At 35.7% G+C, this 23,249-nt stretch overlaps 1 protein-coding gene across 1 annotated transcript in view; it reads left to right on the top strand.

The window, feature by feature from the left end:
* ADGRV1 (adhesion G protein-coupled receptor V1) overlaps window positions 1–23,249 on the top strand; it is a 637,421-nt gene that overhangs the window by 387,589 nt on the left and 226,583 nt on the right. The window contains exon 84 of the mRNA XM_077139161.1: window positions 20,563–20,679. Within this exon, the coding sequence (XP_076995276.1) occupies window positions 20,563–20,679 (117 nt within the window). The remainder of the gene's footprint in view (window positions 1–20,562; window positions 20,680–23,249) is intronic.

Raw genomic sequence — 23,249 nt, 5'->3', positions numbered from 1 at the left:
TGTATTATCCAAAAGAATGCCCCCAATCCTTACCTGCCTCTGACTCTAAGTAATAGACACTGATTTACTTCATGGTGTATGTTTGTATATTTAAGTTGTTAGATGTGATGAGGAAACAAGAAACATACTTAATGTTGTCACTAATATTTAGCAGGCATAGATTTGTGTCCTCTGTTATTTGCAGCAGCAGGGACAACAATATACTAAAAACAGGCAATATACAGAATGTGCTGTTTGAAAACTATAACTATGTTGATGATTTTTGTATTGTATTTTTACCATGGCAATTGTAAAACAGTAATAATTATAAAAACCTGTTCAGACCAGTTTGTGGAATTCAGTAGTAGCCAAAAACGACTGCATTGCGTAACATACCTCCCTGACACACCTAAGACCTTCAGACACAAACTCAGTTTAGCATTCAAGGGTCTTTTCCTTTGATTCTGCACATTTTAAGTAATAGCAACCAAAGTAAAAAATATATAGGAAATAGGGATTTGTTTAAGATTAAGAAGAAAGAAAGAAATTCATGAAAGTAAGCATATTAGATTTTTCTTGCCCTGACATGAAGACCACAGGAGGGTTAGCTGAGTATTTAGTTTTCTAGCCAATATAGGAAAAAATGAATAGCTGTGTGAAATCAGTGTAAATAGCTATAAGTAAGATGTTATTAATAATAGTGAAAGTTAAGATTCAGTATCAACAGAATATTTTCTGAAATTTAAATATTCTCTTAAAGGATAGAGTGAAAGCACCAATGGGGTGGTGCATTGATGCCTCAGTGGCAGAATTCTCACCTGCCATGCCAGAGAGCTGGGTTCGATTCCCAGAGCCTGGCCATGCCAGAAAAAAAAAAAAAAAAAAAAAGACATAGTGAAAAAGATATTAACTCAGGAAAAAATTGTGGTAAACATGTTATGTGGTCCCAAGCCAATGAAGGGAAAGATACATGAAATTAAGTATGACTTTATTCCAAGTGCTTTGTTCATAGAACATGCTCTAGGCAATCTCCTTTGAACATACTCAAGCAGGAGAAAAATTGGTAGCCTTTTCTTAGAGTTACTTTTCCATTTTCTGCTTCTACCCTGTTGCATAGATAATTGAAGATTATCACTAAATTTTATTGATATGTTTAAAATTTTTATAAAGCCCTCAGTTTTTATTGTCTCATTAAATAAACACTTAAAGGTTGCATAGATAGTGCTGATAAAAAGATTTTTTTAAAAGGGCAGAGGGGGGAGATTGTCGGCACAGAATGCATTAGTCTTGAGGAAATGTCATTCCATTTGAAATACCATGATCATTGGCAATGTGACATTGGCCAGCGAATCAACCCCATGCAAAGGTATCTTTGTCTTCAGCATCAGATTAAAGTTACACAACTATTTTCTACTGGAAGGGATTCTCTAGACATAAATGATTTACAAATAACAAAGATAATTTAGAGCTTCGCATTTTATAACTTTTGTTAAGTTCGAAATATCTTGCCTTCATCATTGAAACTAATGTATAAAATAGTTTACCCATCAGCTGACTTTGAAAGAAGAGAGGACAAAACTTCTTGTGGTTAAAAGAACCCAAATGGAGTAGAAAGTATGAGCTATAAAAATTGACAGAACAAATTATGAATATATGGATGATTTATATTTAAGTCCTCACTAGTTAAACTCGAAATATAGCACCATAATAATGTAATATTTTCATTAAGGAAAAATATATAATAACAATATAATAATATAAAAAGTTTTAAATGCCTACTGGATTTCTACTTCAAGCCAACGTGGAATAACAGGAACCAGACTTACCCACCCACATGAAACAACCCCAAAATGGAAAAACATAGGGAAAAAAAAGCAGTTTTTAAGATACTGGACATCAGGCAATGAAAGATAAGTGATCCCTAAAGAATAGAAAATAAATGAGGTGATCCCAACAATTGCCATGGAATACTGCCTTATAAGATTTTCCAGGTTGTGACACAAGGAGAAGAAACTCAGGTACTTCCCATCAGATTCACAGAGATGAAAAGATAAAGATGAGAGTCTGAGAAGACCAAGATAGCTACAATTTGCAGGACACAATACTGGAGAAGAGATACGTGCATGGAGTAAACTCAGGAGATGTACAGAGAGTTCGTAATATTCAGCTGAGTACTGATTAGCCTGTGCATGTGAAGAAACCTATGACCAAATAATTGCCTGAAAGGATAAAAGAGAACAATGCCAATTTTCTACCCAAGGCCAAGAGTAGTGCCTCCCTCTACCATTTATACTGAAAAACCTCAAGATTTACAACTAATTCGGTAGAGTACACAGAAGGCTCTTGCCTCAGTAGCGGGGAATAATTAGAAGTAGGCTGAGCACTGCTGTAGTCCCTATAATCCTGCCTGACAAATCTTAGCAGCAATAATTGAAAAAGATCAAGCTTCTTCTAAGCACATCATAGGACAAAGCTCAAAAATATTTATAGGGATCCAAAAATCCAGGATGCAAAGAGATAAAATACATACAATAAAAAATTACCAGACATGCAAAAATGCACAGGAATATATGACCCATTATTACGTGATAAATCAGTAAATCAAAAATGACACAGAACTAACACAGATATTAGATTAGGCACACTAATCATAAAACAATTATTATAGATGATTCCATTGTTCAAAAGTTCAGTAGAGACATGGAAGATATTAAAACAAAGAACAAATGATTTTTAGAAATGAACGCTACAATACATTAGATGAAAAATACACTGGATGGGATTAAGAGAAGATTAAAAATTGCAGAATTAAAAAACAGTGAGTTTGAAGAATAAACAATATATCCAAATGAAAGACAAAGGAAAGAGAGAATCAAATCAACAAAGCATTAGTGAGGTGTGGGGGCGGAAATTAAGGGTCTAATATATGTGTAATTAGGGATTCCAAAAGAAAGAGAGTATTTCTTTTAGGTAGTGTACAATTGGGTCTTGTTTTCTTTTCTTTTCTTTTTTTTTTTTTTTATTAAATTTGGCCATCTCCTCATTTTAAGTGGTACATTTAGATCACTTGCATTTGATGTTATTTTGGTGCCAGGGCTTAAGTATATTATCTTGCTATTTGTTTTTTATTTATTCCATAAATTCTTTGTTCCATTTTTTTTTTTTACTCTTTAACAGCCTTCTTTGGGATTGTTTTTCTGACTTCGCTTACCTCCTTTGTGGACTGTTAGTTATCTCTTTTTTTAAAAAAATTATTTTAGTGGCTCTTTAGGATTTTCAAGAATGCTCTCTCAGTAACGGAAAAAATGAAAAGAAAATCAGTAAGGTATAGAAGATTTTAAAAACACTCTCATCCAGCTTGACTAATTGATCCTGATAGAACACTCCACTCAAAGTGGAATACACATTCTTATCAAGGGAACATGTAGCATAGGCCAGTATGTCCAGAATAATTCAATTCATAAAGAGTTTGTCTTGACCACAATAAATTTAATTATAAATCAACAACAGGAAGTCTCTGGAAAATCTCCAAATATTTGGAAAGTAGCTATCACACTTCCAAATAATCCACTGATCAAAACTAAATCAGTTGGAAAAATTGAAAGTATTTTGAATTGAATGAAAATGAAAACACAGCATATCAAAATTTGTGAGGTATTACTAAAGCAGTATTAAGAGGAAATTTGTAGAACTAAATGTCTGTATTACAAAAAGATGTAAGGTCTCAAAACTATGACCTCAGAAAAATAAGAAAAAATTAAACTCAAAATACAGAATAGTAAAGAAATAGTAAAGAGCAAGAGAGAAATCACTAAGTTAAAAAAAATAAAACAATAGATAAAATTAATGAAATTAAGATTCTTTGAGATCACTAAAATTATAAACCTCTAGCTAGACTAATTGATAAAAATTTACCAATATGAAAAAAGAGAGGGTGACATCACTACAGAGTCTTCAGGTAATAAAAGAATAATAAAAGTAGTATTATTAACAACTTCATATCAGTAAATTTGCCACTTTAATGAAATTAACACATTTCTTTAAAGGCATAACTACCAAAGTTTGTTCAAGGAAACAAGAAGAGATAGAGAACCTGAACAGCTTCATATCTATTAAAGAAATTTAATTTGTAGTTAAACTTTCCCACTAAGAAAACTCTAGTCCTAAATGGTTTTTCTGGTGAATTATATAAAATATTTAAGGAAAACAATACAAATTCTACACAGAAGTTTCCAGAAAATTGAAAAGAATAATTCCTAACTCATTCTGTGAAGCCAGAAGGAGGGGGAAAATGCCAAAATGAGGGGGGAAAACTATAAGAAAACTACAACAATGTCCCTCATGAACATAGATGCAAACAGTCTTAATAAAATCTTAGCAAAACAAAGGAATGATACATTATGATTAAGTGGTCATTATGCCAGGAATGCAAAGTTGGCTTAATATTTTTAAAAATCAATGTAATTTACCATATTAATAAAATTAAAAGAGGAATAAAATATATAGTATTCTCAGTAGAATAATTGTATTTGACCAAAGCTAAGATCCATTTTTGACAAACTTCCAGAAAAGTAGGAATAGAAGGGAACTTTCTCAACTTGATAAAGGGTATCTCCAAAAACATAGCTAGCATCATACTCATGGCGAAAAGTGCCTTCCCTCTAAGATCAGAAGTAAGACAAGGCTATTTCTTCTCACCACCTCTATTCAATATTGTACCAGAAGTTCTAGCAAGTGCCATGGGACAAGTAAAAGAAATTAAAGCCATTGTGATCAGAAAAGAAGAAGTAAAAGGCCTTTATTCCGAAATGACATAATTGCCTATGTATAAAATACTTAGAGAATAATTCTTATCTAAGCCTATGTGGAACCTCTGAACCGGCTTCTTTACCTGGGCTTGTGGTTGCTGGTGGCCTTAGGAATTCTGTACTTTAGATTTTACAGGAGTTTGAGTAAAAGCCCCTCTACTTTCTTTGAAATATACTTTCACTCCCTCCTGGATGCCCTGTTGTGTAACTTATGTGACCTAGTGCATGTAGTCCTTTGTTCCATGCTGCTTCAAATTAATTGATTCTCACACAGTTAACATCTTATTCAATGGTGAAAGACTGAAAGCTTTCCCTCTAAGATCAGGAACAAGACAAGGATGCCCATGGTCACCACTGCTGTTCAGCATCATAGTGGGAGTTCTAGCTAGAGCAATTAGACAAGAGAAAAAAAAAATCATCAAAACTGAATGAAGTGGGGTTTTCCCTATTTGAAGGTGGCATGATTCTATGTACAGAAAATCCTGAAAAATCCACCACGAAGCAACTGACACAATAAACAAATTCAGCAAAGTGTGGGGTAAAAGATCAGCATGCCAAAATCACTAGTGTTTATGTACATTAGTAAAAAACAATCTGAAGAAGAAATAAAAAACACATTACCAACCAAAAAGAGTCAAATATCTAGGAATAAATCTAACCAAGGATGTGAAGGACTTGTACACTGAAAAATACAAAATATTGCTAAAAGAAATCGAAGAAGACAGTTTTAGTTTCCTAGGCTGCTCAAAGGAGGTATGAAATATGTTGGCTTCCACAATGGGAATTTATTACCTAACACTTTTTTTTGGGGGGGGGGGAGGGTAAGGAGTAGTGCATGGGCTAAGAATCAAACTTGTGACTCCAGCATGGCAGGCAAGAATTCTACCACTCCAGCTGCCTTTGCACCCCCAGCTTGCAGTTTTGAAGTCGAAAAAAATATCCAAAGCAAAGCATCATCAAGACGATGCTTTCTTCCTGAAGACCAGCTGCCAAGGATCCTTGGCTCCTCTGCCAAATGGCAAAGCATCCTCTGCCATATGGCAAAGCATACAGAGGCATTTGAAGTCTCTCCCTTCTATTCTGCGTTTTGTTGATTTCTGTTTCTTGCTTCCATGATGTTCTCTCTTTGTCTAAATTTCATTCTTTTATAAAGGACTCCTTTATGAGAGAGTAAGACCCATCAATGGCTACACCTTAACTGAAGTAACCTCATCAAAGCATCCTACTTAATATAGGTTTACACCCATAGAAATTGCTTACTTTATGAACATGAGTTGCTGGGGTACATACTGTTCCAAACCACCACAAAGACCTAAATAAATTCTGGGTTCATGGGTTGGAAGACTAAATATCATTAAAGTGCCATTTATACCCAAAGCAATTTAAAAATTCAGTGCAATACCAATAAAATTTCCAACAACCTTCTTGGCAAAAATGGGTAAGTTAATCATCCATTTTATTTGTAAAAGTAAGGAGTCCCTAATAGGCAAAGCCATATTGAAAAAGAAGAATGACATTGGAGAACTCACATTTCCCATCTTAAAACATATTACAAAGCCACAGTAATCAAAATAGCATGATATGGAGGTGGGCAAGATGGTGGTATAGAGGTGTGGAATTTAGCTCATACTCCAGAGCAGTTATTAAATTGCCAGAAACTGTTTGGAACAACTGCTGGGGAACCTCAATGACCAGACATGCCTTGTACACCAGTCTGGAATGTGTGGAATGGCTAAGATCTCACACAGAACTGTAAGTCTCCCAAGCCACAAATGCCGGTGACCCTCCCCCATGAGTATAGCAGGCTGGTTCCTCAAGGGAAAAGAAAACAGCCATTACTAGTAGCAAGGTGTTAGCTCAGCCAAGCTCCAATGGTGGAACTAATTAACAAATTCTGGCTGCTGAAACAGGCCTCAAGCACAGATAGACTGAAGTAAGTACTAAAGGAGCCAGGAGATTTCACCCCAGCAGAGAGGGAGTGGGACTGACAGAAAAAAATAAAAACCAGAGGCTTTTTGAGTTGGGCAGCACAAAATCCTGGAAAAGGGCTGGACCCCAATTAAAGGTGGCACACAGAACCTGGAGAGACAGCGCTATGTACCACCTCTAGCTCTTGACTGGAAAACTCCAGAAGCATGGATCTGGCTCTGAAAAGACTTTCTTTTTTTAACTTCTTTATAGCTCATTGGATAGAACTGTGAGCACTCTCAGGCTTCAGCACTGCTCCAGGCAAGGGCAGAATTAAGGATGTCTGAAAGACAAAGTAAATAGACAGGTGGATGGGGAGGATTCCCTAAAGAATGTATCTTCCCCAAGAAAGGAGGCAGGCCCTAGCTCAAGTGGAGTCCCTCCTTCAGGGAATTCAGGCACCAGGGGCTAGAAAACAGAAAGAGCCAAAGCCTACTACCTCAGCCTCCATATCAACAATGTATCTAGAAGGTAGAGGCTGCTGAAATTAAAGGCACCACATCACTTTAAGCTGGTGGGAAGCTGTGGGCAGACAAGCACCAAATGCTGGGCAAGATAGGAAAAGCAGAGTCTAGAGGCTTCGTAGGAAAGTTTTATAACCTGTTGGAACTCATCCTCGAGGAAACTTGATACTGGCTACTCTCTCTTTCTGAGACATGAACCTGTCCAATGTGGGAAAATCTGACTGGGGTTGGTAATATCTAAGAAGACCCTCCTCTAAAAAAGTCTCCATCTATACAGGGCAAGAAACAGAAAAATAAAAACTGAAAAATTGTGATGAGTTAAACAGAACCTATGCTAGGAGTCTAAAATAGGTTAAACTGAATGCCAAAGAACAGATAGAGAACAAAGCCATCCAACAAGAAAACCTTAAGTAAAAGAGTCAAAACAACCTCCAGAATAAACTAATTAAGGAATTCAATGCCTAATCACTAGCAAAAAATAACATCTACTAGAAAAATCAAAGATATGGTCCAGTCAAAGGAACAAACCAACATTTCAAATGAGATAGAGTAGTTGAAAAAACTAATCCAGGATGTTCAAACAGACGTGAAAAATCTCATCAAAAATCAAATCAATGAGTTGAGGATTGATGAAGGCATTGGGCAAACATAAAGAAAAACTTGAAAGACTGAAAAAAAATTTGCAGAACTTATGAGAATGAAAGGCACAATAGAAGAGATGAAAAACAAAACAAAACAATGGAGACCTGCAAGAATGGATTTGAAGAGGCAGAAGAAAAGATTGGTAACTAGAGGATAGAACATCTGAAATCCAACACCCAAAAGGAAATATAGGGAAAAAAATGGAAAAATATGAGCAGGTTCTCAGGGAATTGAATGACGACACGAAGCATATGAATATACATATTATGGGTTTCCCAGAAGAAGAAGAGAAGGGAGAAGAAGCAGAAAGAGTAATAATGGAGGAAATAATCACTGAAAACTTCCTATCTCTATGAAAGACATAAAATGATAGATCCAAGAAGCACAGTATGTCTCAAACAGAATAGAGCCAAATAGACCTACTCCAAGACACTTACTAATAAAATTATCAAATGTCAGAGAAAGAGAGAATTTTGGAAGCAGGTAGAGTAAAGCAAACTGTCACATAGAAGGGAAGCTTGATAAGGCAATATGTGGATTTCTCAGCAGAAACCATGGAGGCAAGAAAACAGTGGTATGAGGTATTTAGAATTCTGAAACAGAAAGACTATCAACCAAAAATTCTATACCCAGCAAAATTGTCTTTCAGAAATAACAGGGAGGGCAGGCTGTGCTGGCTTAGTAGGCAGAGCTCTCACCTGCCATGCCAGACACCCGGGTTTGATTCCTGGTATCTGCCCATGCAAAAAAAAAAAAAAAAAAAGAGAGGGAGAGATTAAAATATCTTCAGACAGTCATTGAGAGAATTTGTGACCAAGAAGCTGGCTCTGCAAGAAATACTAAAGGTAGCACTACAGGAAGATAGGAAAAGACAGGAGAGAGAGGTCTGGAAAATACTGTAGAAACAAAGACTATCAATAAAGGTAAAAAGAAAAAAAAATAGATTTGACATATATAACCCAAAGGCAAAATGGTAGAAGAAAGTCCTGCCTTTACAGTAATAGCATTAAACATTAATGGATTAAACTCCCCATTCAAAAGACATACAGTCAGATGGATTAAAAACCAAGAACCATCTTTATGCTGTCTATAGGAAACTCACTTTAGATCTGCGGACAAAAGAAGGTTTAAAGTGAAAGGTTGGAAAAAGATATTTCATGCAAGCAATAACCAGAAAAGAGCAGAGGTAGGTATAATAATATCCAACAATTTAGATTTCAATTGTAAAACAATTAGAGAAAGAAAGACACTGTATTAATAAAAGGAACAATTCAACAAGAAGGCATGAAAATCATAAATATTTATGCACCAAGCCATAGTGCCCCTACCTACATGAGGCAAACACTGACAACACTGAAGGAAAAAGTAGGCATCTCTACCATAATAGTTGGAGACTTCAATTCCCCACGCACATCAATGGATAGAACATCTAGACAGAGGATCAACAAGGAAACAGATTTTGAATATTATGATAAATGCACTACACCTAACAGGCATAACAGGACATTACACCGCACAACATCAGTACTTTTCTCAAGTACTCATGCATGATTCTCAAGGATAGACCGTATGCTGGGTCACAAAACAAGTCTCTAAATTTAAAAAGATTGAAATTGTGCAAAGCCCTTTCTCAGATGATAATGGAAAGAAGTTGGAAATCAACAAGAGGCAGAGGGCCAGAAAATTCACAAATATGTGGAGGCTAAATACATGCTCTTAAACAACAAGTGGGCCAAGAAATAAATTGCAAGAGAAATCAGTAAATATCTCCAGGCAAATGAAAATGAAAACACAGCATATCAAAATTTATGGGATGCAGCAGAGGCAGTGTTGAGATGGAAATTTATTGCCTTAAATGCCTATATTAAAAAAGAAGGAAAAAAAAGAGCAAAAATTGAGGAATTAACTGTTTTCTTGGAAGAACCAGAGAAAAACAGCAAACTAACTCCAAAGAAAACAAAAGGAAAGAAATGACAAATGTTAGAGCAGAAATAAATGGAATAGAGAATGTGAAAACAATTGAGAAAATCAATAAAACCAGAAGTTGGTTCTTTGAGAAAAATCAATAAAATCAGTGGACCCTTAGCTGGTCTGATGAAAAAGAGAGAAAGAGAGGAGGCAAATAAATAAAATCAGAAATGGAAGAGGGAACATAGCCTTTGACCCTGCATAAGAAATGATGTAATGAGAGAATATTATGAGCAAATATATGCTAATAAACTAGACAACATAGATGAAATGGATAACTTCCTAGAAAGACATGAACAACTTACATTGACTCAAGAAGAAATACAACCTCAGCAAACCAATTACAAGTGAAGAAATTGAATCAGTCATCAAGAAGCTTCCAAAAAGAAAAGTCCAGGAACTGATGGCTTTGCATGTGAATTCTACCAAGTATTCAAGAAGAAATTAGTACCAGTCCTGCTCAAATACTTCAAAAAAAGGAGGGAAAACTGCCTAACTCGTATTATGAAGCCAAAATCACCCTAACACTATAGCCAAGCAAAAATACTACAAGAAAAGAAAATCACAGACCAACCTCTTTAATGAGTATAGACTGAAAAATCCTCAACAAAATACTTGCAAATTGAATCCAGTAGCACATTAAAAGAACTATATGCTATGACCAAGTGTATTTTATTAAGGTATGCAAGTGTGATTCAACACAGGTAAATCAATTAATGTTATACACCATATCAATAAGTAAAATCAGAAAAACCACATGATCGTCTCAATTGATGCAGAAAAGGCATTTGACAAAATGCAATGTCATTCATTGATAAAAAAAACACTTCAAAGGATAGGGATAGAAGGGAACTTCCTCTTGATAAAAGAGATATATGAAAAACTCACAGCTAACATCATCCTCAAAGGGGAAAGACTGAAAAGCTTTCCCTGTAAGATCAGGAACAAGACAAGGATGCCCACTGTCACCATTGTTATTCAACATTTTGTTGGAAGTTCTAGCCAGAGCAGTTAGTTAAGAAAAAGAAATACAAGACATCCAGATTGGAAAGAAAGAGCTAATACTTTCAGTGTTTGCAGATGATATGATATTACATGTTGAAAATCCAGAAAAATCTACCACAGAGTTTTTAGAGCTAATAAATGAGTACAGCAAAGTGGCAGGTGAAAGAACAACATGCCAAAATCAGTAGTGTTTTATACACTAGTCAGCAGTCTGAGGAGAAAATCAAGAAAAAAATTCCCTCTACAATTCCAAACAAAAGAATCAAATATTTAGGAATAAACTTGACTAAAGACACAAAAGACAGAAAACTACAAGAAATCGCTAAAAAGAATTCATGGAAGACCTAAATAAATGGAAGGATGATGCCATGCTCATGATTAGAAGGCCAAATATAGTTAAGATATCAATTCTACCCAAATTGGTTAATAGAGTCAATGCAACACCATTAAAATCCAAAAAACTTACTTTGCAGCAGTAGAAAAAGCAATAACCAAATTTGTTTGGAAGGGCAGGGTACCCCAAATAGCTAGAAATATTTTGAGAACAAAAAATGAAGTGGGAGGTCTCATACTACCTGGCTTTAAAGCACATTACAAAGCTACAGTGTTCAAAACAGCATGGTACTAGAATAAAGATCGTTATACTGCCCAATGGAATTGAATTGAGTGTTCAGAAATATACTCTCTCATCTACAGACAATTTGATATTTGATAAAATGGTCAAGCCAACCCTTCTGGGACAGAGAAGCCTCTTCAATAAATGGTGTTTCAAAAACTGCATATGCATTTGCAAAAGAATGAAAGAGGATCCGTATCTCACACCCTATATAAAAATTAACTCAAAATGGCTCAAAGACCTAAACATTAGAATTAAGATCATAATTCTTAATTTTTTTAGAAGAAAATGTAGGCACATATCTTATAAATCTCGCGATAGGAGATGACTTCCTAGACCTTAAAGCAAAAACATGAGCAATAAAAAAAGAAATAGATAAATGGGATCTCTTCAAAACTAAACACTTCTGTGCATCAAAAAACTTTGTTACGGGAGTAAAAAGGCAGCCTACACAATGGAAGACAGTACTTGGAAACCACATACTGCATAAGGGTTTATTATCCAGAATATATGAAGAGATTCAACAATTCACCAACAAAAAGACAAACAGCCTAATAAAAAATGGGCAAAAGCCACGAACAGACACTTTTCAGAAGAAGAAATACAAATGCCTAAAGGGCACATGAAAAGATGCTCAACATCACTGGCTATTAGGGAAATGCACATCAAAACCACAAAGAGATATCATTTCACAACCACTAGCATGGGCATTATGAAAAAAACAGAAAATGACACGTGCTGGAGAGGATGCAGAGAAAGAGGTACACTTGTCCACTGTTGGTGGGAATATAAAATGGTGCAATCACTCTTGAAGGCAGTCTGGCAGTTTCTCAGGAAGCTAAATATACAATTGCCATATGAACCAGGAATCCCATTACTGGGTGTCATACTCAGGTTCATGTGTCAACTTGGCCAAGTAGTGGTACCTGTTTGTCTGGTTGGGCAAGTGCTGGCCTGTCTTTTGCAATGAGGACATTTCATAGAATTAAATCATGATCATCTCAGCTGCATCCACAGCTGATTCCATTTGCAGTCAGCCAAGGAGAGTGTCTTCTGCAATGAGTGGTGCTTAATCTAATCGCGGAAAGCCTTTTAAGGAGGATTCAGAAGAGACAGGCTCTCTTCCTGCTTCGGCTGGCGAGCCTCTCTTGTGGAATTCGTCCAGACCCTCCATAATTATCATTGGCTTCACAGCCTGCCCTGTGAATTTAGGACTCTGTGTTCCCACATTTATGTGAGACAGTTTTATAAATTTTATGTTTGTGAGTGTTTCCTGTTGATTCTGTTTCTCTAGAGAATGCTAACTAATACACTAGGTATATATTCAGAGGAAATGAAGGCAAGGACACAAACAGACATTTTCATGCCTATGTTTATAGCAGCATTATTCAAGATTGCCAAGAGATAGAAGTAGACCAAATATCCGTCACTCGACAAGTGACTAAACAAGCTGTGTTATATACACATGGTGGAATATTATGCAGCTGTAAGACAACATAAAGTAATGAAGCATGTAATAACATGGTTGAAACTTGAGGACATTATGCTGAATGAAGTTAGCCAGAAACAAAAGGACAAATACTGTAATGGTCTCACTGATATGAACTAACATTAATGAGTGAACTTTGAGAGTTGAAAGAAAGAACACAGGTTATCAAGAGATAGAAATAGGGTAGAGAGGGCTTTTGTGCTGAAGGCATTCAGAATGTACAACTGAACTGATTATAAAAATTCAGAAATGGATAAGATAGTACTATTGTATGGTAGCAAAATAATGTAAGTACGCTGAATGAAACTGAATGTGAGCATGATTGAGGGAGAAGGGCTAAGGGCACATATGACACCATAAGGAAAGATAGAGTATAAACACTAAGATGGTATAACTTAGGAATGCCTAAAGTAGACAGTGATTGTGATTAAATGTATAACCATAAAAATGTATTTGCATGAGGGAGAACAAATGGATGTCAACATTACAAGATGTTGAAAATGGATGGTACACAGGAAAAAATACAACCAATGCAAGCTAGGGTCTATAGTTAATACTAAAGCTGTAATATGCTTCCACTGAATGTTACAAAGAAATTATGTCAAAACTAAATGTCAAGCAGGGAGCATAGAAGAGGGGTATATATTCTTTGCAGAAGAAAAGGAAAGAACTTCATATAGACTATGGTGGTGAAGGTATGTCTATTTACATTGGATTGTAGGATGTATGAATAAAACTTTAAAAATGAACAGAGGGAAGCAAATGCTAGAGAAAATGTAGAGAAAGAAATTTATCTATTCACTGTGGCTATGGAAGTTGAAAAGTGCAACCCCTTGGGAGGGCAGTGTGGTGGTTCTGTAGGAGGCTAGGCCTGGGGTTGCCATGTGATTCTGCATCTCTGTTGCATGGTATATACCTGGAGGAACTGAGAGTGGGGACTGAATGGACGTTTGCACACTGGTGTTATGGCGGCTGTATTCATGATTCTCAATGGAGGGAGGTGGCCTAATGGTATATCAACTGAGGAATGAAAGGCGGAACTGATATATACATAAAATGGACTACTGATTGGCCACAAGAAAGAATGAAGTTGTGAGGTGTCCAACTAGGTGAATGAACTTTGAGGACAGTTTGAAGGAAATGTCAGAAACAAAAAGACAAGTATATCATGCCCCATTCATATGGACTAACTGTAATATACAAATTCAGTGAATTGAAGTCAAGAGCATGGGGTATCAGACTGGGGCTTATTGTAAAGCATCCTAGATTTTAAGCTCTTTCAGCAGTCACGTATATTCAGGAGTTGTAACTGGTATTTCTAAATTCTGATATACTGAGCTATTTGTGAATAACCTGGTCGTCCCCTGAAACTCGGCTTTTGATTTGACATCTGAGACTCAGTGTTAGAGCTCTGAATCTATGAAAGTCAGCATTATCCCTTGCAGTAACTGTTTAAAAAGTTGAAAAATGAATCAGACTTCTACTAGAGGTATGAAGGAAGCTGATCTGAATAGACTAAGGTAAATCAGAGTACAGAGTAAAGGATGATATGGTCCATATTTTCAAACTTCAACTTCTGTGTGAGACCAAAGGGAGAGATATTTATTTAGTGCAAAATTTATATTTAGGGTAGTGCATTATCAAATTTAACTTTTATGGTCAGTTGAATCAAACATTATAATTGCATGGAATCTTGAATAATGTGTGAGATTTTGTTGGTTTATGCAGGTTAGTGTGATGCCCTGGTATATCACAGAGTAATTTAATCAGAGAATAAAAAAGTATTTTCGGAGTCCCCTTGGGGGCCTGGGGAGAAAAAAGGAAATATTGAATTCCCCCATCTGGATAATTCCTGATATTCTCACAAGCAGTGGCAACAACAATTCAATAGACTGGGGCCTAAATCTTGTGGTTCAACCCTATGGAACTTATTCCTGCAAAGGAGAAGCTGAGCCTACTTATAATAATGCCTAAGAGTCACCACCAGAGAACCTTGTTTTTTGCTCAGATGTAGCCTCTCTCAACCAACTCACCAGGTGAACTCACTGCTCTCCCTCCTACATGGGACATGACTTCCAGGGGTATAAACCTCCTTGTGAATGTGGGACAAAATCTTCTTGACCAAAAGGGAAAATAGAGAAATGAGAAAAAATGAAGTTTACTGGCTGAGAGATTTCAGAGTCGAGAGGTTATCCTTGAGATTATTCTTACACATTATGTAGTTATCCCTTTTTAATTTATGGTGTATTTGAAGTGGCTTGAGGGAAGTACCTGAAACTATTCAACCTGTGTGTAGTGTTGTATAGTGTTCCAGTATCCTGGATTCCTGAAGATGGTTGTATAACTATATGGCTTTTACAGTGTGACCATGTGATCGTGAAAACCATGTGTCTGATGCTCCTTTTATCCAGGGTGTGGACAAATGAGTAAAAAAAATAAGGATGAAAAATACATTTAAAATGGGGTGGGGGTGGTGCGATGGTGGCAGAATTCTTGCCTGCCATGCTGGAGACTCAGGTTCGATTCCCAGTGCCTGCCCATGCCAAAAAAAAAAAAAAAAATAGGGGGAGGAGATAAGGGGTAAAAAAAAATTGGGTAGATTGAAATACTAGTGGTCAATGTGAGGAAGGGGTAAGGGCTATGGGAAATATCAATTCTTTTTTTTTCTTTTTATTTCTTTTTCTGGACTAATGCACATATTCTAAAAATTATCATGGTGATGAAATTTTGAAGCATTGATTGCACGCTATATATGGAACTGTATGTGTATGAAGATTTCTCAGTAAAATTGTTTTAAAAAAACAACATGTCACTCGCAATGTGATAGACATATAGACCAATAGAATTAATGTGAGATTTCAGAAATTACCCTCCCATTTATGGTCCACTGATTTTTGAGAATGATGCCAATTCTACTCAGTTGGGAAAGAATAGTCTAGTCAACAAATGGTGCTAGAAAACTGGATGCCCACATGGAAAATTATGAAAGTGGACCCCTACTTCACTCCATATATAAAAATCTACTGAAAATGGATCAAAAACCTAAATATAAGAACCAGAACTATAAAACTCTTAGAAGAAAACATGGAAGCATCTTCAGGACCTTCTGTTAGGCAATAGTTTCTTAGATGTTTCGCCAGAAGTATGAGCAAAAAAGAAAAAAATAACATAAGTGGGACCTCACAAAATTAAAAGTGTTTGTGCATCAAAGGACTTTATTATGAAAGTAAAAAGGCAAGGGATATATTAAACCCTTAACAGAAACCACATATCTGCTGAGGGTTTAATATCCAGAAATATAATAAAGTCTTACAATTCAACGCAAAAAAACAAGCCAATTAAAGAATTAAATAACCATTTCTCCAAGGAAGATATACAAATGGACAAAAAAAAAAAAAAAAAAACCACATGAAAAGATGTCCAACATTATCACCATTAGGAAAGGGCAAATCCAAACCACTATGAGATAACCTTCCATACTGACTAGAATGGCTACTATTTAAAAAATGGAAAATTACGAGTGTTGGAGAGAATGTGGAAAAACAGAACCACTAGTTCATTGTTGGTGGGTGCGTAAGATGTTGCAGCCACTGTGGAAGACAGTTTGGCATTTGCTCAGAAGTTTAGGTATGGAATTGGCACATGACCCTGAATTCTACTTCTCGATATAAACCCAAAAGAATTAAGACAGGGATTCAAGCAGCTATTAGCACACCAATTATTCAGTATTGACAAAAGATGGAAGAAACTCAAGTGGCCATCAGGCAATAAGTGGATAAACAAAATGTGGTATATACATGAGGAGAATAATATTCAGTTATGAAAAGGAATGAAGTTGTAGTATCTGTGACAAAAGTGATCAACCTTGAAGAAATCATGTTGAGTGAAATGAGCCAGATCCAAAAGGGCAGATATTGTATGATCTCATTGATATGAAACAATTAGAATAAGTGAATTTATATATTCAGAAACTAGAGAATAGATTACCAGTTCTGTAGTATGGTTAGGGAATGGGGAGTTTGTGTTTAAAATTGTACAAAGTTTCTATTTGCGTTGTTGAAAAAGTTTTGGTAATAGATTGTGGTGAAGGCAGAAAGACATTGAGTATATTTAGCAACACTGACCTATGTTTGTGAATGTGTTTAAAAGGGGACACTTTAGGTTGCGAATATGCTGCTAGATTAGAATTTAAATAAAACAAGCCAAAAAAAAAAAAACAAAAAACCAGTGACTTACAACATAAATATTGAGCTCTAATGTAAACGATGCTTTATAATTAATAGTACAATTATAACAATGTTCTTTCAGGAATTGTAACAAATATACCACACTAATGGAAGGTGTTTATAATAGGATGTTATATGGGAACTCAGTATTTTATGCATGATTTTTCTGTAAACCTACAACTTACGTCATTAAAAAAAATCATCCAAAGAGATGCAAAAATTTTTGAAAGCTCAAAACCACATTCTGAAAGTAAATACAGCTTTAAACAACTTAATGATTTCATTACGTCAGAGAAAACATATTGAAAAAAATAATTATTTAAATTACAATGCAATTTACAAATGTTTTAAGAGAAAGCTAAAAACTGTGCTTATTCAAATACTATTTGAATTAGTTATTTTTTAAAATTTAATTTATTTTGTATTATCAAGCCAAAACAGCATACAAACATGAACATTCTTAAACATTCCGTGTATGGTGTATGATCAATGGCTCACCACATCATCACATAGTAAACACAATTATTTTACATAGCAAACTGGCGAAGTTGATTAAAACAGAACTGCAAAATAAACTTCACACACTCTTTACTGAAATAGATACCACTTTGCTAAAAGAAAAGACTTTACTGAAATAGATGCCACTTTGCTAAAAGAAAGGATGTAAAATTTTAAAATGGTATCTTTTTTGGCCAAATTACATAATTCTATGTTTCCAGCATCTTTTAAGGCATCATTTCCGTGCCTAGAAGTTGTTCACTGAATGTTTGTTGAACTTAAGAAGGTTAAATATTTAACCAATAATATGCCAGTATTCAGAAGTTAGGGGCGGGCCATGGTGGCTCAGCAGACAAGAATGCTTGCCTTCCATGCAGAGGACCCGGGTTCGATTCCCGTTGCCTGCCCATGTAAAAAAAAAAAAAAAGGAAGAAGTTAGTTGGAAGTTAAAGTCAGGGAAAATCTAAGCATGTTTTAAAAGGTATTTGTGGTGTATTTTGGAAAGTGAATTTGTTGACTTTATTTTTTCAGGCAAATCATTTGTACTGATTGTTAGAAAATAATGACGTGCATTTCTGGTTTCTGCTTTAAATGGTGGCACTCGTCCTTTTTGATAGCATACATTATAAATGTTCCAAATAAGCAAAAAGATAATAAGAAATGTTTTCTCATTTTAAAATAATCCTAGAATCTTGGAGATAGGAAGGGACTTTGGAGTGTATCAATTCCAACTTCCTTCTACTACTTACTATTGCTTTCTACTACCAATGAGATAAACCCACAGGGTAAGTGATTTTCTTCAGAGCCCAAAATTAGAAAAAGAAAAAAGGATATTTCCCCCTCCATCCTCCACATCTGGTATAGGATGCACTCAGTACATAATTCCCTATAGGAAAAATCACTTTAGAATGGTATGAGATACATATTATTATAAATTTATAAATTAGCATTCTGGTTCTTACATAATTTACTAAGAAGGCTGGTTAAGATGAGTTTTCCCCTGAAAAATAGAGATGTTAGGAACCTGCAGTACCTCATTCAAGATTCTGGCAAATTCAACACAGTGATAACATCTGTCATGGTCAGGTTCATGTGTCAACTTGGCCAAGTGGTGGTACCTGTTTGTCTGCTTGGGCAAGTGTCTGTTGCAATGAGGACATTTCATAGAATTAAATCATGACCACTTCAGCTGCATCCACAGCTAATTCCATTTGTAATCAGCCAAGGGAAATGTCTTCTGTAATGAGTGATGCTCAATCTAATCACTGGAGTAGCATCTTTAATTTCCTCTTTTGTAGGACTCCAGAAACTTATCAAGACCCACCCAAATGGGTGGAGACATGTCATCACCTAATTCAGTTTAACAACCACTCTTGATTAAATCATACCTCCAGGGAGATGATCTGATTACAGTTTCAAACATACAGTATTGAATAGGGATTATTCTGCCTTTATGAAATGGGATTTAGATTAAAACATGGCTTTTCTAGGGTCCATACATCCTTTCAAACCAACACAACATCCTATAAATATTCTTGGGGAGAAATCCTCCAGGAGAATGAGTGATTCATCTTTGAGACAACAGAGGTTTAGGGCAGGGCATATTAATTTGAAAACAAAAGATGTTTTGTACCATAGCTTTGATTTTTTTTCAAGCACATTATCCATTTTAAAAAAAATTGAACATTAAACGCATGTTTCCTTTTTAAAATTTCATGGGTTTTGAGACATAAGTCACCCAGTTTTCTCCTTGCAACACCTTTCTGTCTTGTTTTGGAAGCAAGCATTCATTCTTTCAGCAAACATTTATTGAGTACGTGTGTATGCCAGGCACAGTGATAGCCTTGGAAAATATAAGTCCAATCGATTCGATCCTTGACCTTAAGAAAGAGAGTGCTTACTTATTTTGCGATTATAGTACAATACTATTATTGCTCCAAATTTTTCCTTGCCATCTACACTTTTTATTATGGAATTGACACAGTGGCCATGATTTTGAGAAAACACCAGTTGATAGAAATCACAAGAGTATTTCACTTCATTCTCTTATTCATTTGTTCAACAAGTATTTAGTAAGTACCAACTGTGTGCCAAGGCACTGAACTAAGTGCCTGAGATACAACAGTGTGTAAAACCATCAAAATCCTGACTTTGCAGGATTACATTCTAGTAGGTGGTATTAAGAACAACAAAAAAATCATAAATAAGCAAATTACAGAGCATAAGGTTTTAAATGCTATATTTTTAAAAGGCAAAATAAGGTCAGGAAGTTGTGTGTGTGGGAAGGAGAGAAGAAAGGGGGGGTGCTGTTTTAAATAGAGTGGTCAAGGTCCTCTTTGAGGAAGTGACATTTGAATAAAGACTCGAAGGCAGTGTAAATAAAATCCAATCCAAGAATTATGGTAATCATAGGATTTGAAGTTTTAATTTAGTATGTCTCTTTTGTTAAATATGTTATTTGTTATTATATATAAGAAGATGAAGATGATGGCAAAATCAGAATGTTTGCTTGTCTTTTTTTCCTCTCCCATTAGCTTTTACTTAAGCTAATATTTAATCTGTTGAATATTGTTTCAGTACTATTTTCTCTTTCTCTCCTTAGCTAAAATAAATATATTTCATATGCTTTTGTTCAGCAATGATTTGAACAGAATTTACATTGAGAATTTCTTCTTGACAGGTCAAAGCAACACGTAGCATAATTTCATATCATTCCTTGTTTCTTAGAGTCATAAAAATCTATGCATTGCAATTTTTAGTCAAATCAATTTGGGCAACAAATCAATATATTTGCCTTTCAGTCACTGAATCATAAATTCATATGAGAAAACAGTTTGTTATCTTAATATTCTTCATTGATTTTAACATGATTTATAACAGAAGTATTTGTTTTTCACAGGTTGTGTTTCTGGTGTCTGCGTATGCAAGTCCCCAGCTCACTGATGAGAGCTGCTCGGCTGTGGCTGCTATCACACATTACCTGTATCTTTGCCAGTTCAGTTGGATGCTCATTCAGGTTGGTACTCTTTTCCCTTCCTTCCCCTACCTCTTCAACCTCCTATGAACCCGGGTGGAATGGTCCAAGTGTCTGATATTCTTTATACTGAAATGGAAGTAGTCCCACATATCCATCGCGGTATTCCCAAGAGATCAGTGCAAGAAAGGCTGTACAACATTAGAAAGCTTAGTGATTTTGAGGAAATGAGAGAAATAGAGTAAGGTGGTGACAGGAGATTAGGCTTATAGTATGAGCTTTATAAGGCACAGTAAGAAATTTGTATGTTTTTCTAGGGGAAATCATAGAAATATTTCACACACGGGAATGACATGATCAAATTTGGTTTTTAAAAAGATCTCCCAGTTTATAGTAAATGAGAGATAGAAAAAAATGAGATGGATTAAGGTGCCGGGAAAAGTAAATGCCTTTTAGCTCTATCCAGGGGAGAGTACAAAGTAGTGATTGACCTAGAGAGGTGGCAGTGGAGGCAAAGTGAACTGGACAGCTTTTGAGATTTTATTTACAGTAGAACAACAGAATATGGAGATTGGTTGTAGAAAATGTAAAAGGTTTCTGGCATGGTCATCTGTGTGAATGATGGCTTTGTTGACTGAAATAACGATCACTGGGAAAGGGGAAAGATGGCAAGCTTGTGGAGGATGTGCTGAGTGTCAAGTGCCTGTGAGACCACCAGTGGGAAGTTGGAGAGAAATGGGATTCGAAGGGCTGAAGCTCAGAAGGGAGGCTTATGCTCTAAAAATATGTTAGAGAACTGTTGGCATACAGTTGAGAAGGAGCCATTGCTTTGAAATAGATCACCTGGGAACAGCATAGAGTGAAACCAGAAAAGACCTAGCGCGGTCTTCTGAGGAACTCCAGTAAATATTGGAAGAGAGGTGTGAACTCTTCTGGCTTTTCTTTGTATTGTCCTATGCTGATTGACTTGATAAAGAGGCTAATGTGAGCGCTGAACCCACTTTAGTGTAATTAATATTGCTAATGGCTCATGAAAAGGTGTCTGATAAAATTGAAAATGATGTTTTCCGTATGATGCTATTGTGAAATCTTTTATACAATAGAAATGATTTCATATGTGCTTCTGAATACACACATAAACCATTTTATGTAGACAAATGCATTGACACACTTGTATATATAAGAATGATATGGGGCGGGCCGCGGTGGCTCAGCGGGCAAAGTGCTTGCCTGCTATGCCGGAGGACCTCGGTTCGATTCCCGGCCCCAGCCCATGTAACAAAAACGGAAAAACAAAATACAATAAAGCAAGAAAATGTTTGGAGATGTTTCCCTTTCTTCCTTCCTTCCTTCCTTCTAAAAAAAAAAAAAAAAAAAAAAAAAAAAAAAAAAAGAATGATATGGAACTTGCGCTATGTAGCTATATTGAAATGATGGTAAAAGGAAAAAGAAAGTCAAGTGGTATTGTTATGAGAAAATATCAGATAGACTCAAAGAATGAATATTTTCCCAGTCATGATATGATAATGTTGGGGATTACAGGAGAAGAGAGCTGAGCTATTGAATTAATTATGCTTGTTGGAACAATTGGTGCACCCCCAGGATCTGTGTTTGAATTCTGACTCTACCACTCACTTTGTAACCTTAGGCACATTATTTACACTCTCCAAGCCCTGTTTGTAAGTCTATACATGGAGATTATTGTTTTACAGCTCCTTGAGCAGCTCTAATTATGGAAAATATATGATGTTTTCCAACTTCCTCCCCTACCAAGCATTTGAAAAGTAAAAATAAATCTAAGCCATATAACATAAAACTTAAATATCTAATGAAATTAAGATAGCATTTACTAGATTTCCTCTCTGCAAAATTCTTTAGGAGCTCATCTAAGCTGACCTTTTTTTATGTGTACCCTATGTATGCTTTTCTCTGTCTGCCCTAGTGATGTGCTGAAGGTTTTTGTCCATGTCCCTGAACTATTCAAAGTTTTTGATTAATGACTTGGATGAAAACACAGGAAACCAACATATCAGATATCCAGATGATGCAGAGCCGAGAGGATAGCTAAAAGAGCTAGCTGCCCATCCTAAGATTCCTGGTAGAATCAATAAAAAAAAAAAAAAAAAAAAAAAAGAAGCTATACTGTGATGGATTGAAAAGTAGAGTCAAGGAAACATTATCTGGTAGAAATTTATGTGAAAGACTTGACATTTTAGTTTAGCATAAACTCAGTAGGAATCAAATGTGTGACCAGATTTGCTTAAAAATAGCAATTACAGCAACTACAGAAACAACCCATACATAGGCTACAGTAATAAGTGTAAGAGGTAGCCCTGCTTTCATTGTAATCTACACTGTTCAGACTACCTTGGGCATTTGTAACCACTTTAATGAATGGATCATATTTCAGCAGGAAAAAATTAATGTGCCAATGAGAAGTCAGAAAAATTCCTATAGGAAACTTTGAGACAGTTGGAAATAGCCAACCTGGAAAGGATTTACGGAGATGTGATGGTTGTTTACAAATACTGGAGAGGCTGCTGCAGGGAAGAAAGGGTGGGCTGTATAATTTCGTGTAGCCAAACTACAACAGATGTGTCAAAAATGAGGGA

This window comes from Tamandua tetradactyla, chromosome 21 (genome assembly GCF_023851605.1).
Source record: "Tamandua tetradactyla isolate mTamTet1 chromosome 21, mTamTet1.pri, whole genome shotgun sequence".
NCBI lineage: Eukaryota > Metazoa > Chordata > Mammalia > Pilosa > Myrmecophagidae > Tamandua > Tamandua tetradactyla.
The sequence above is the reverse complement of the archived record's forward strand: the minus strand, read 5'-3'. Positions and strand labels throughout refer to the sequence as shown.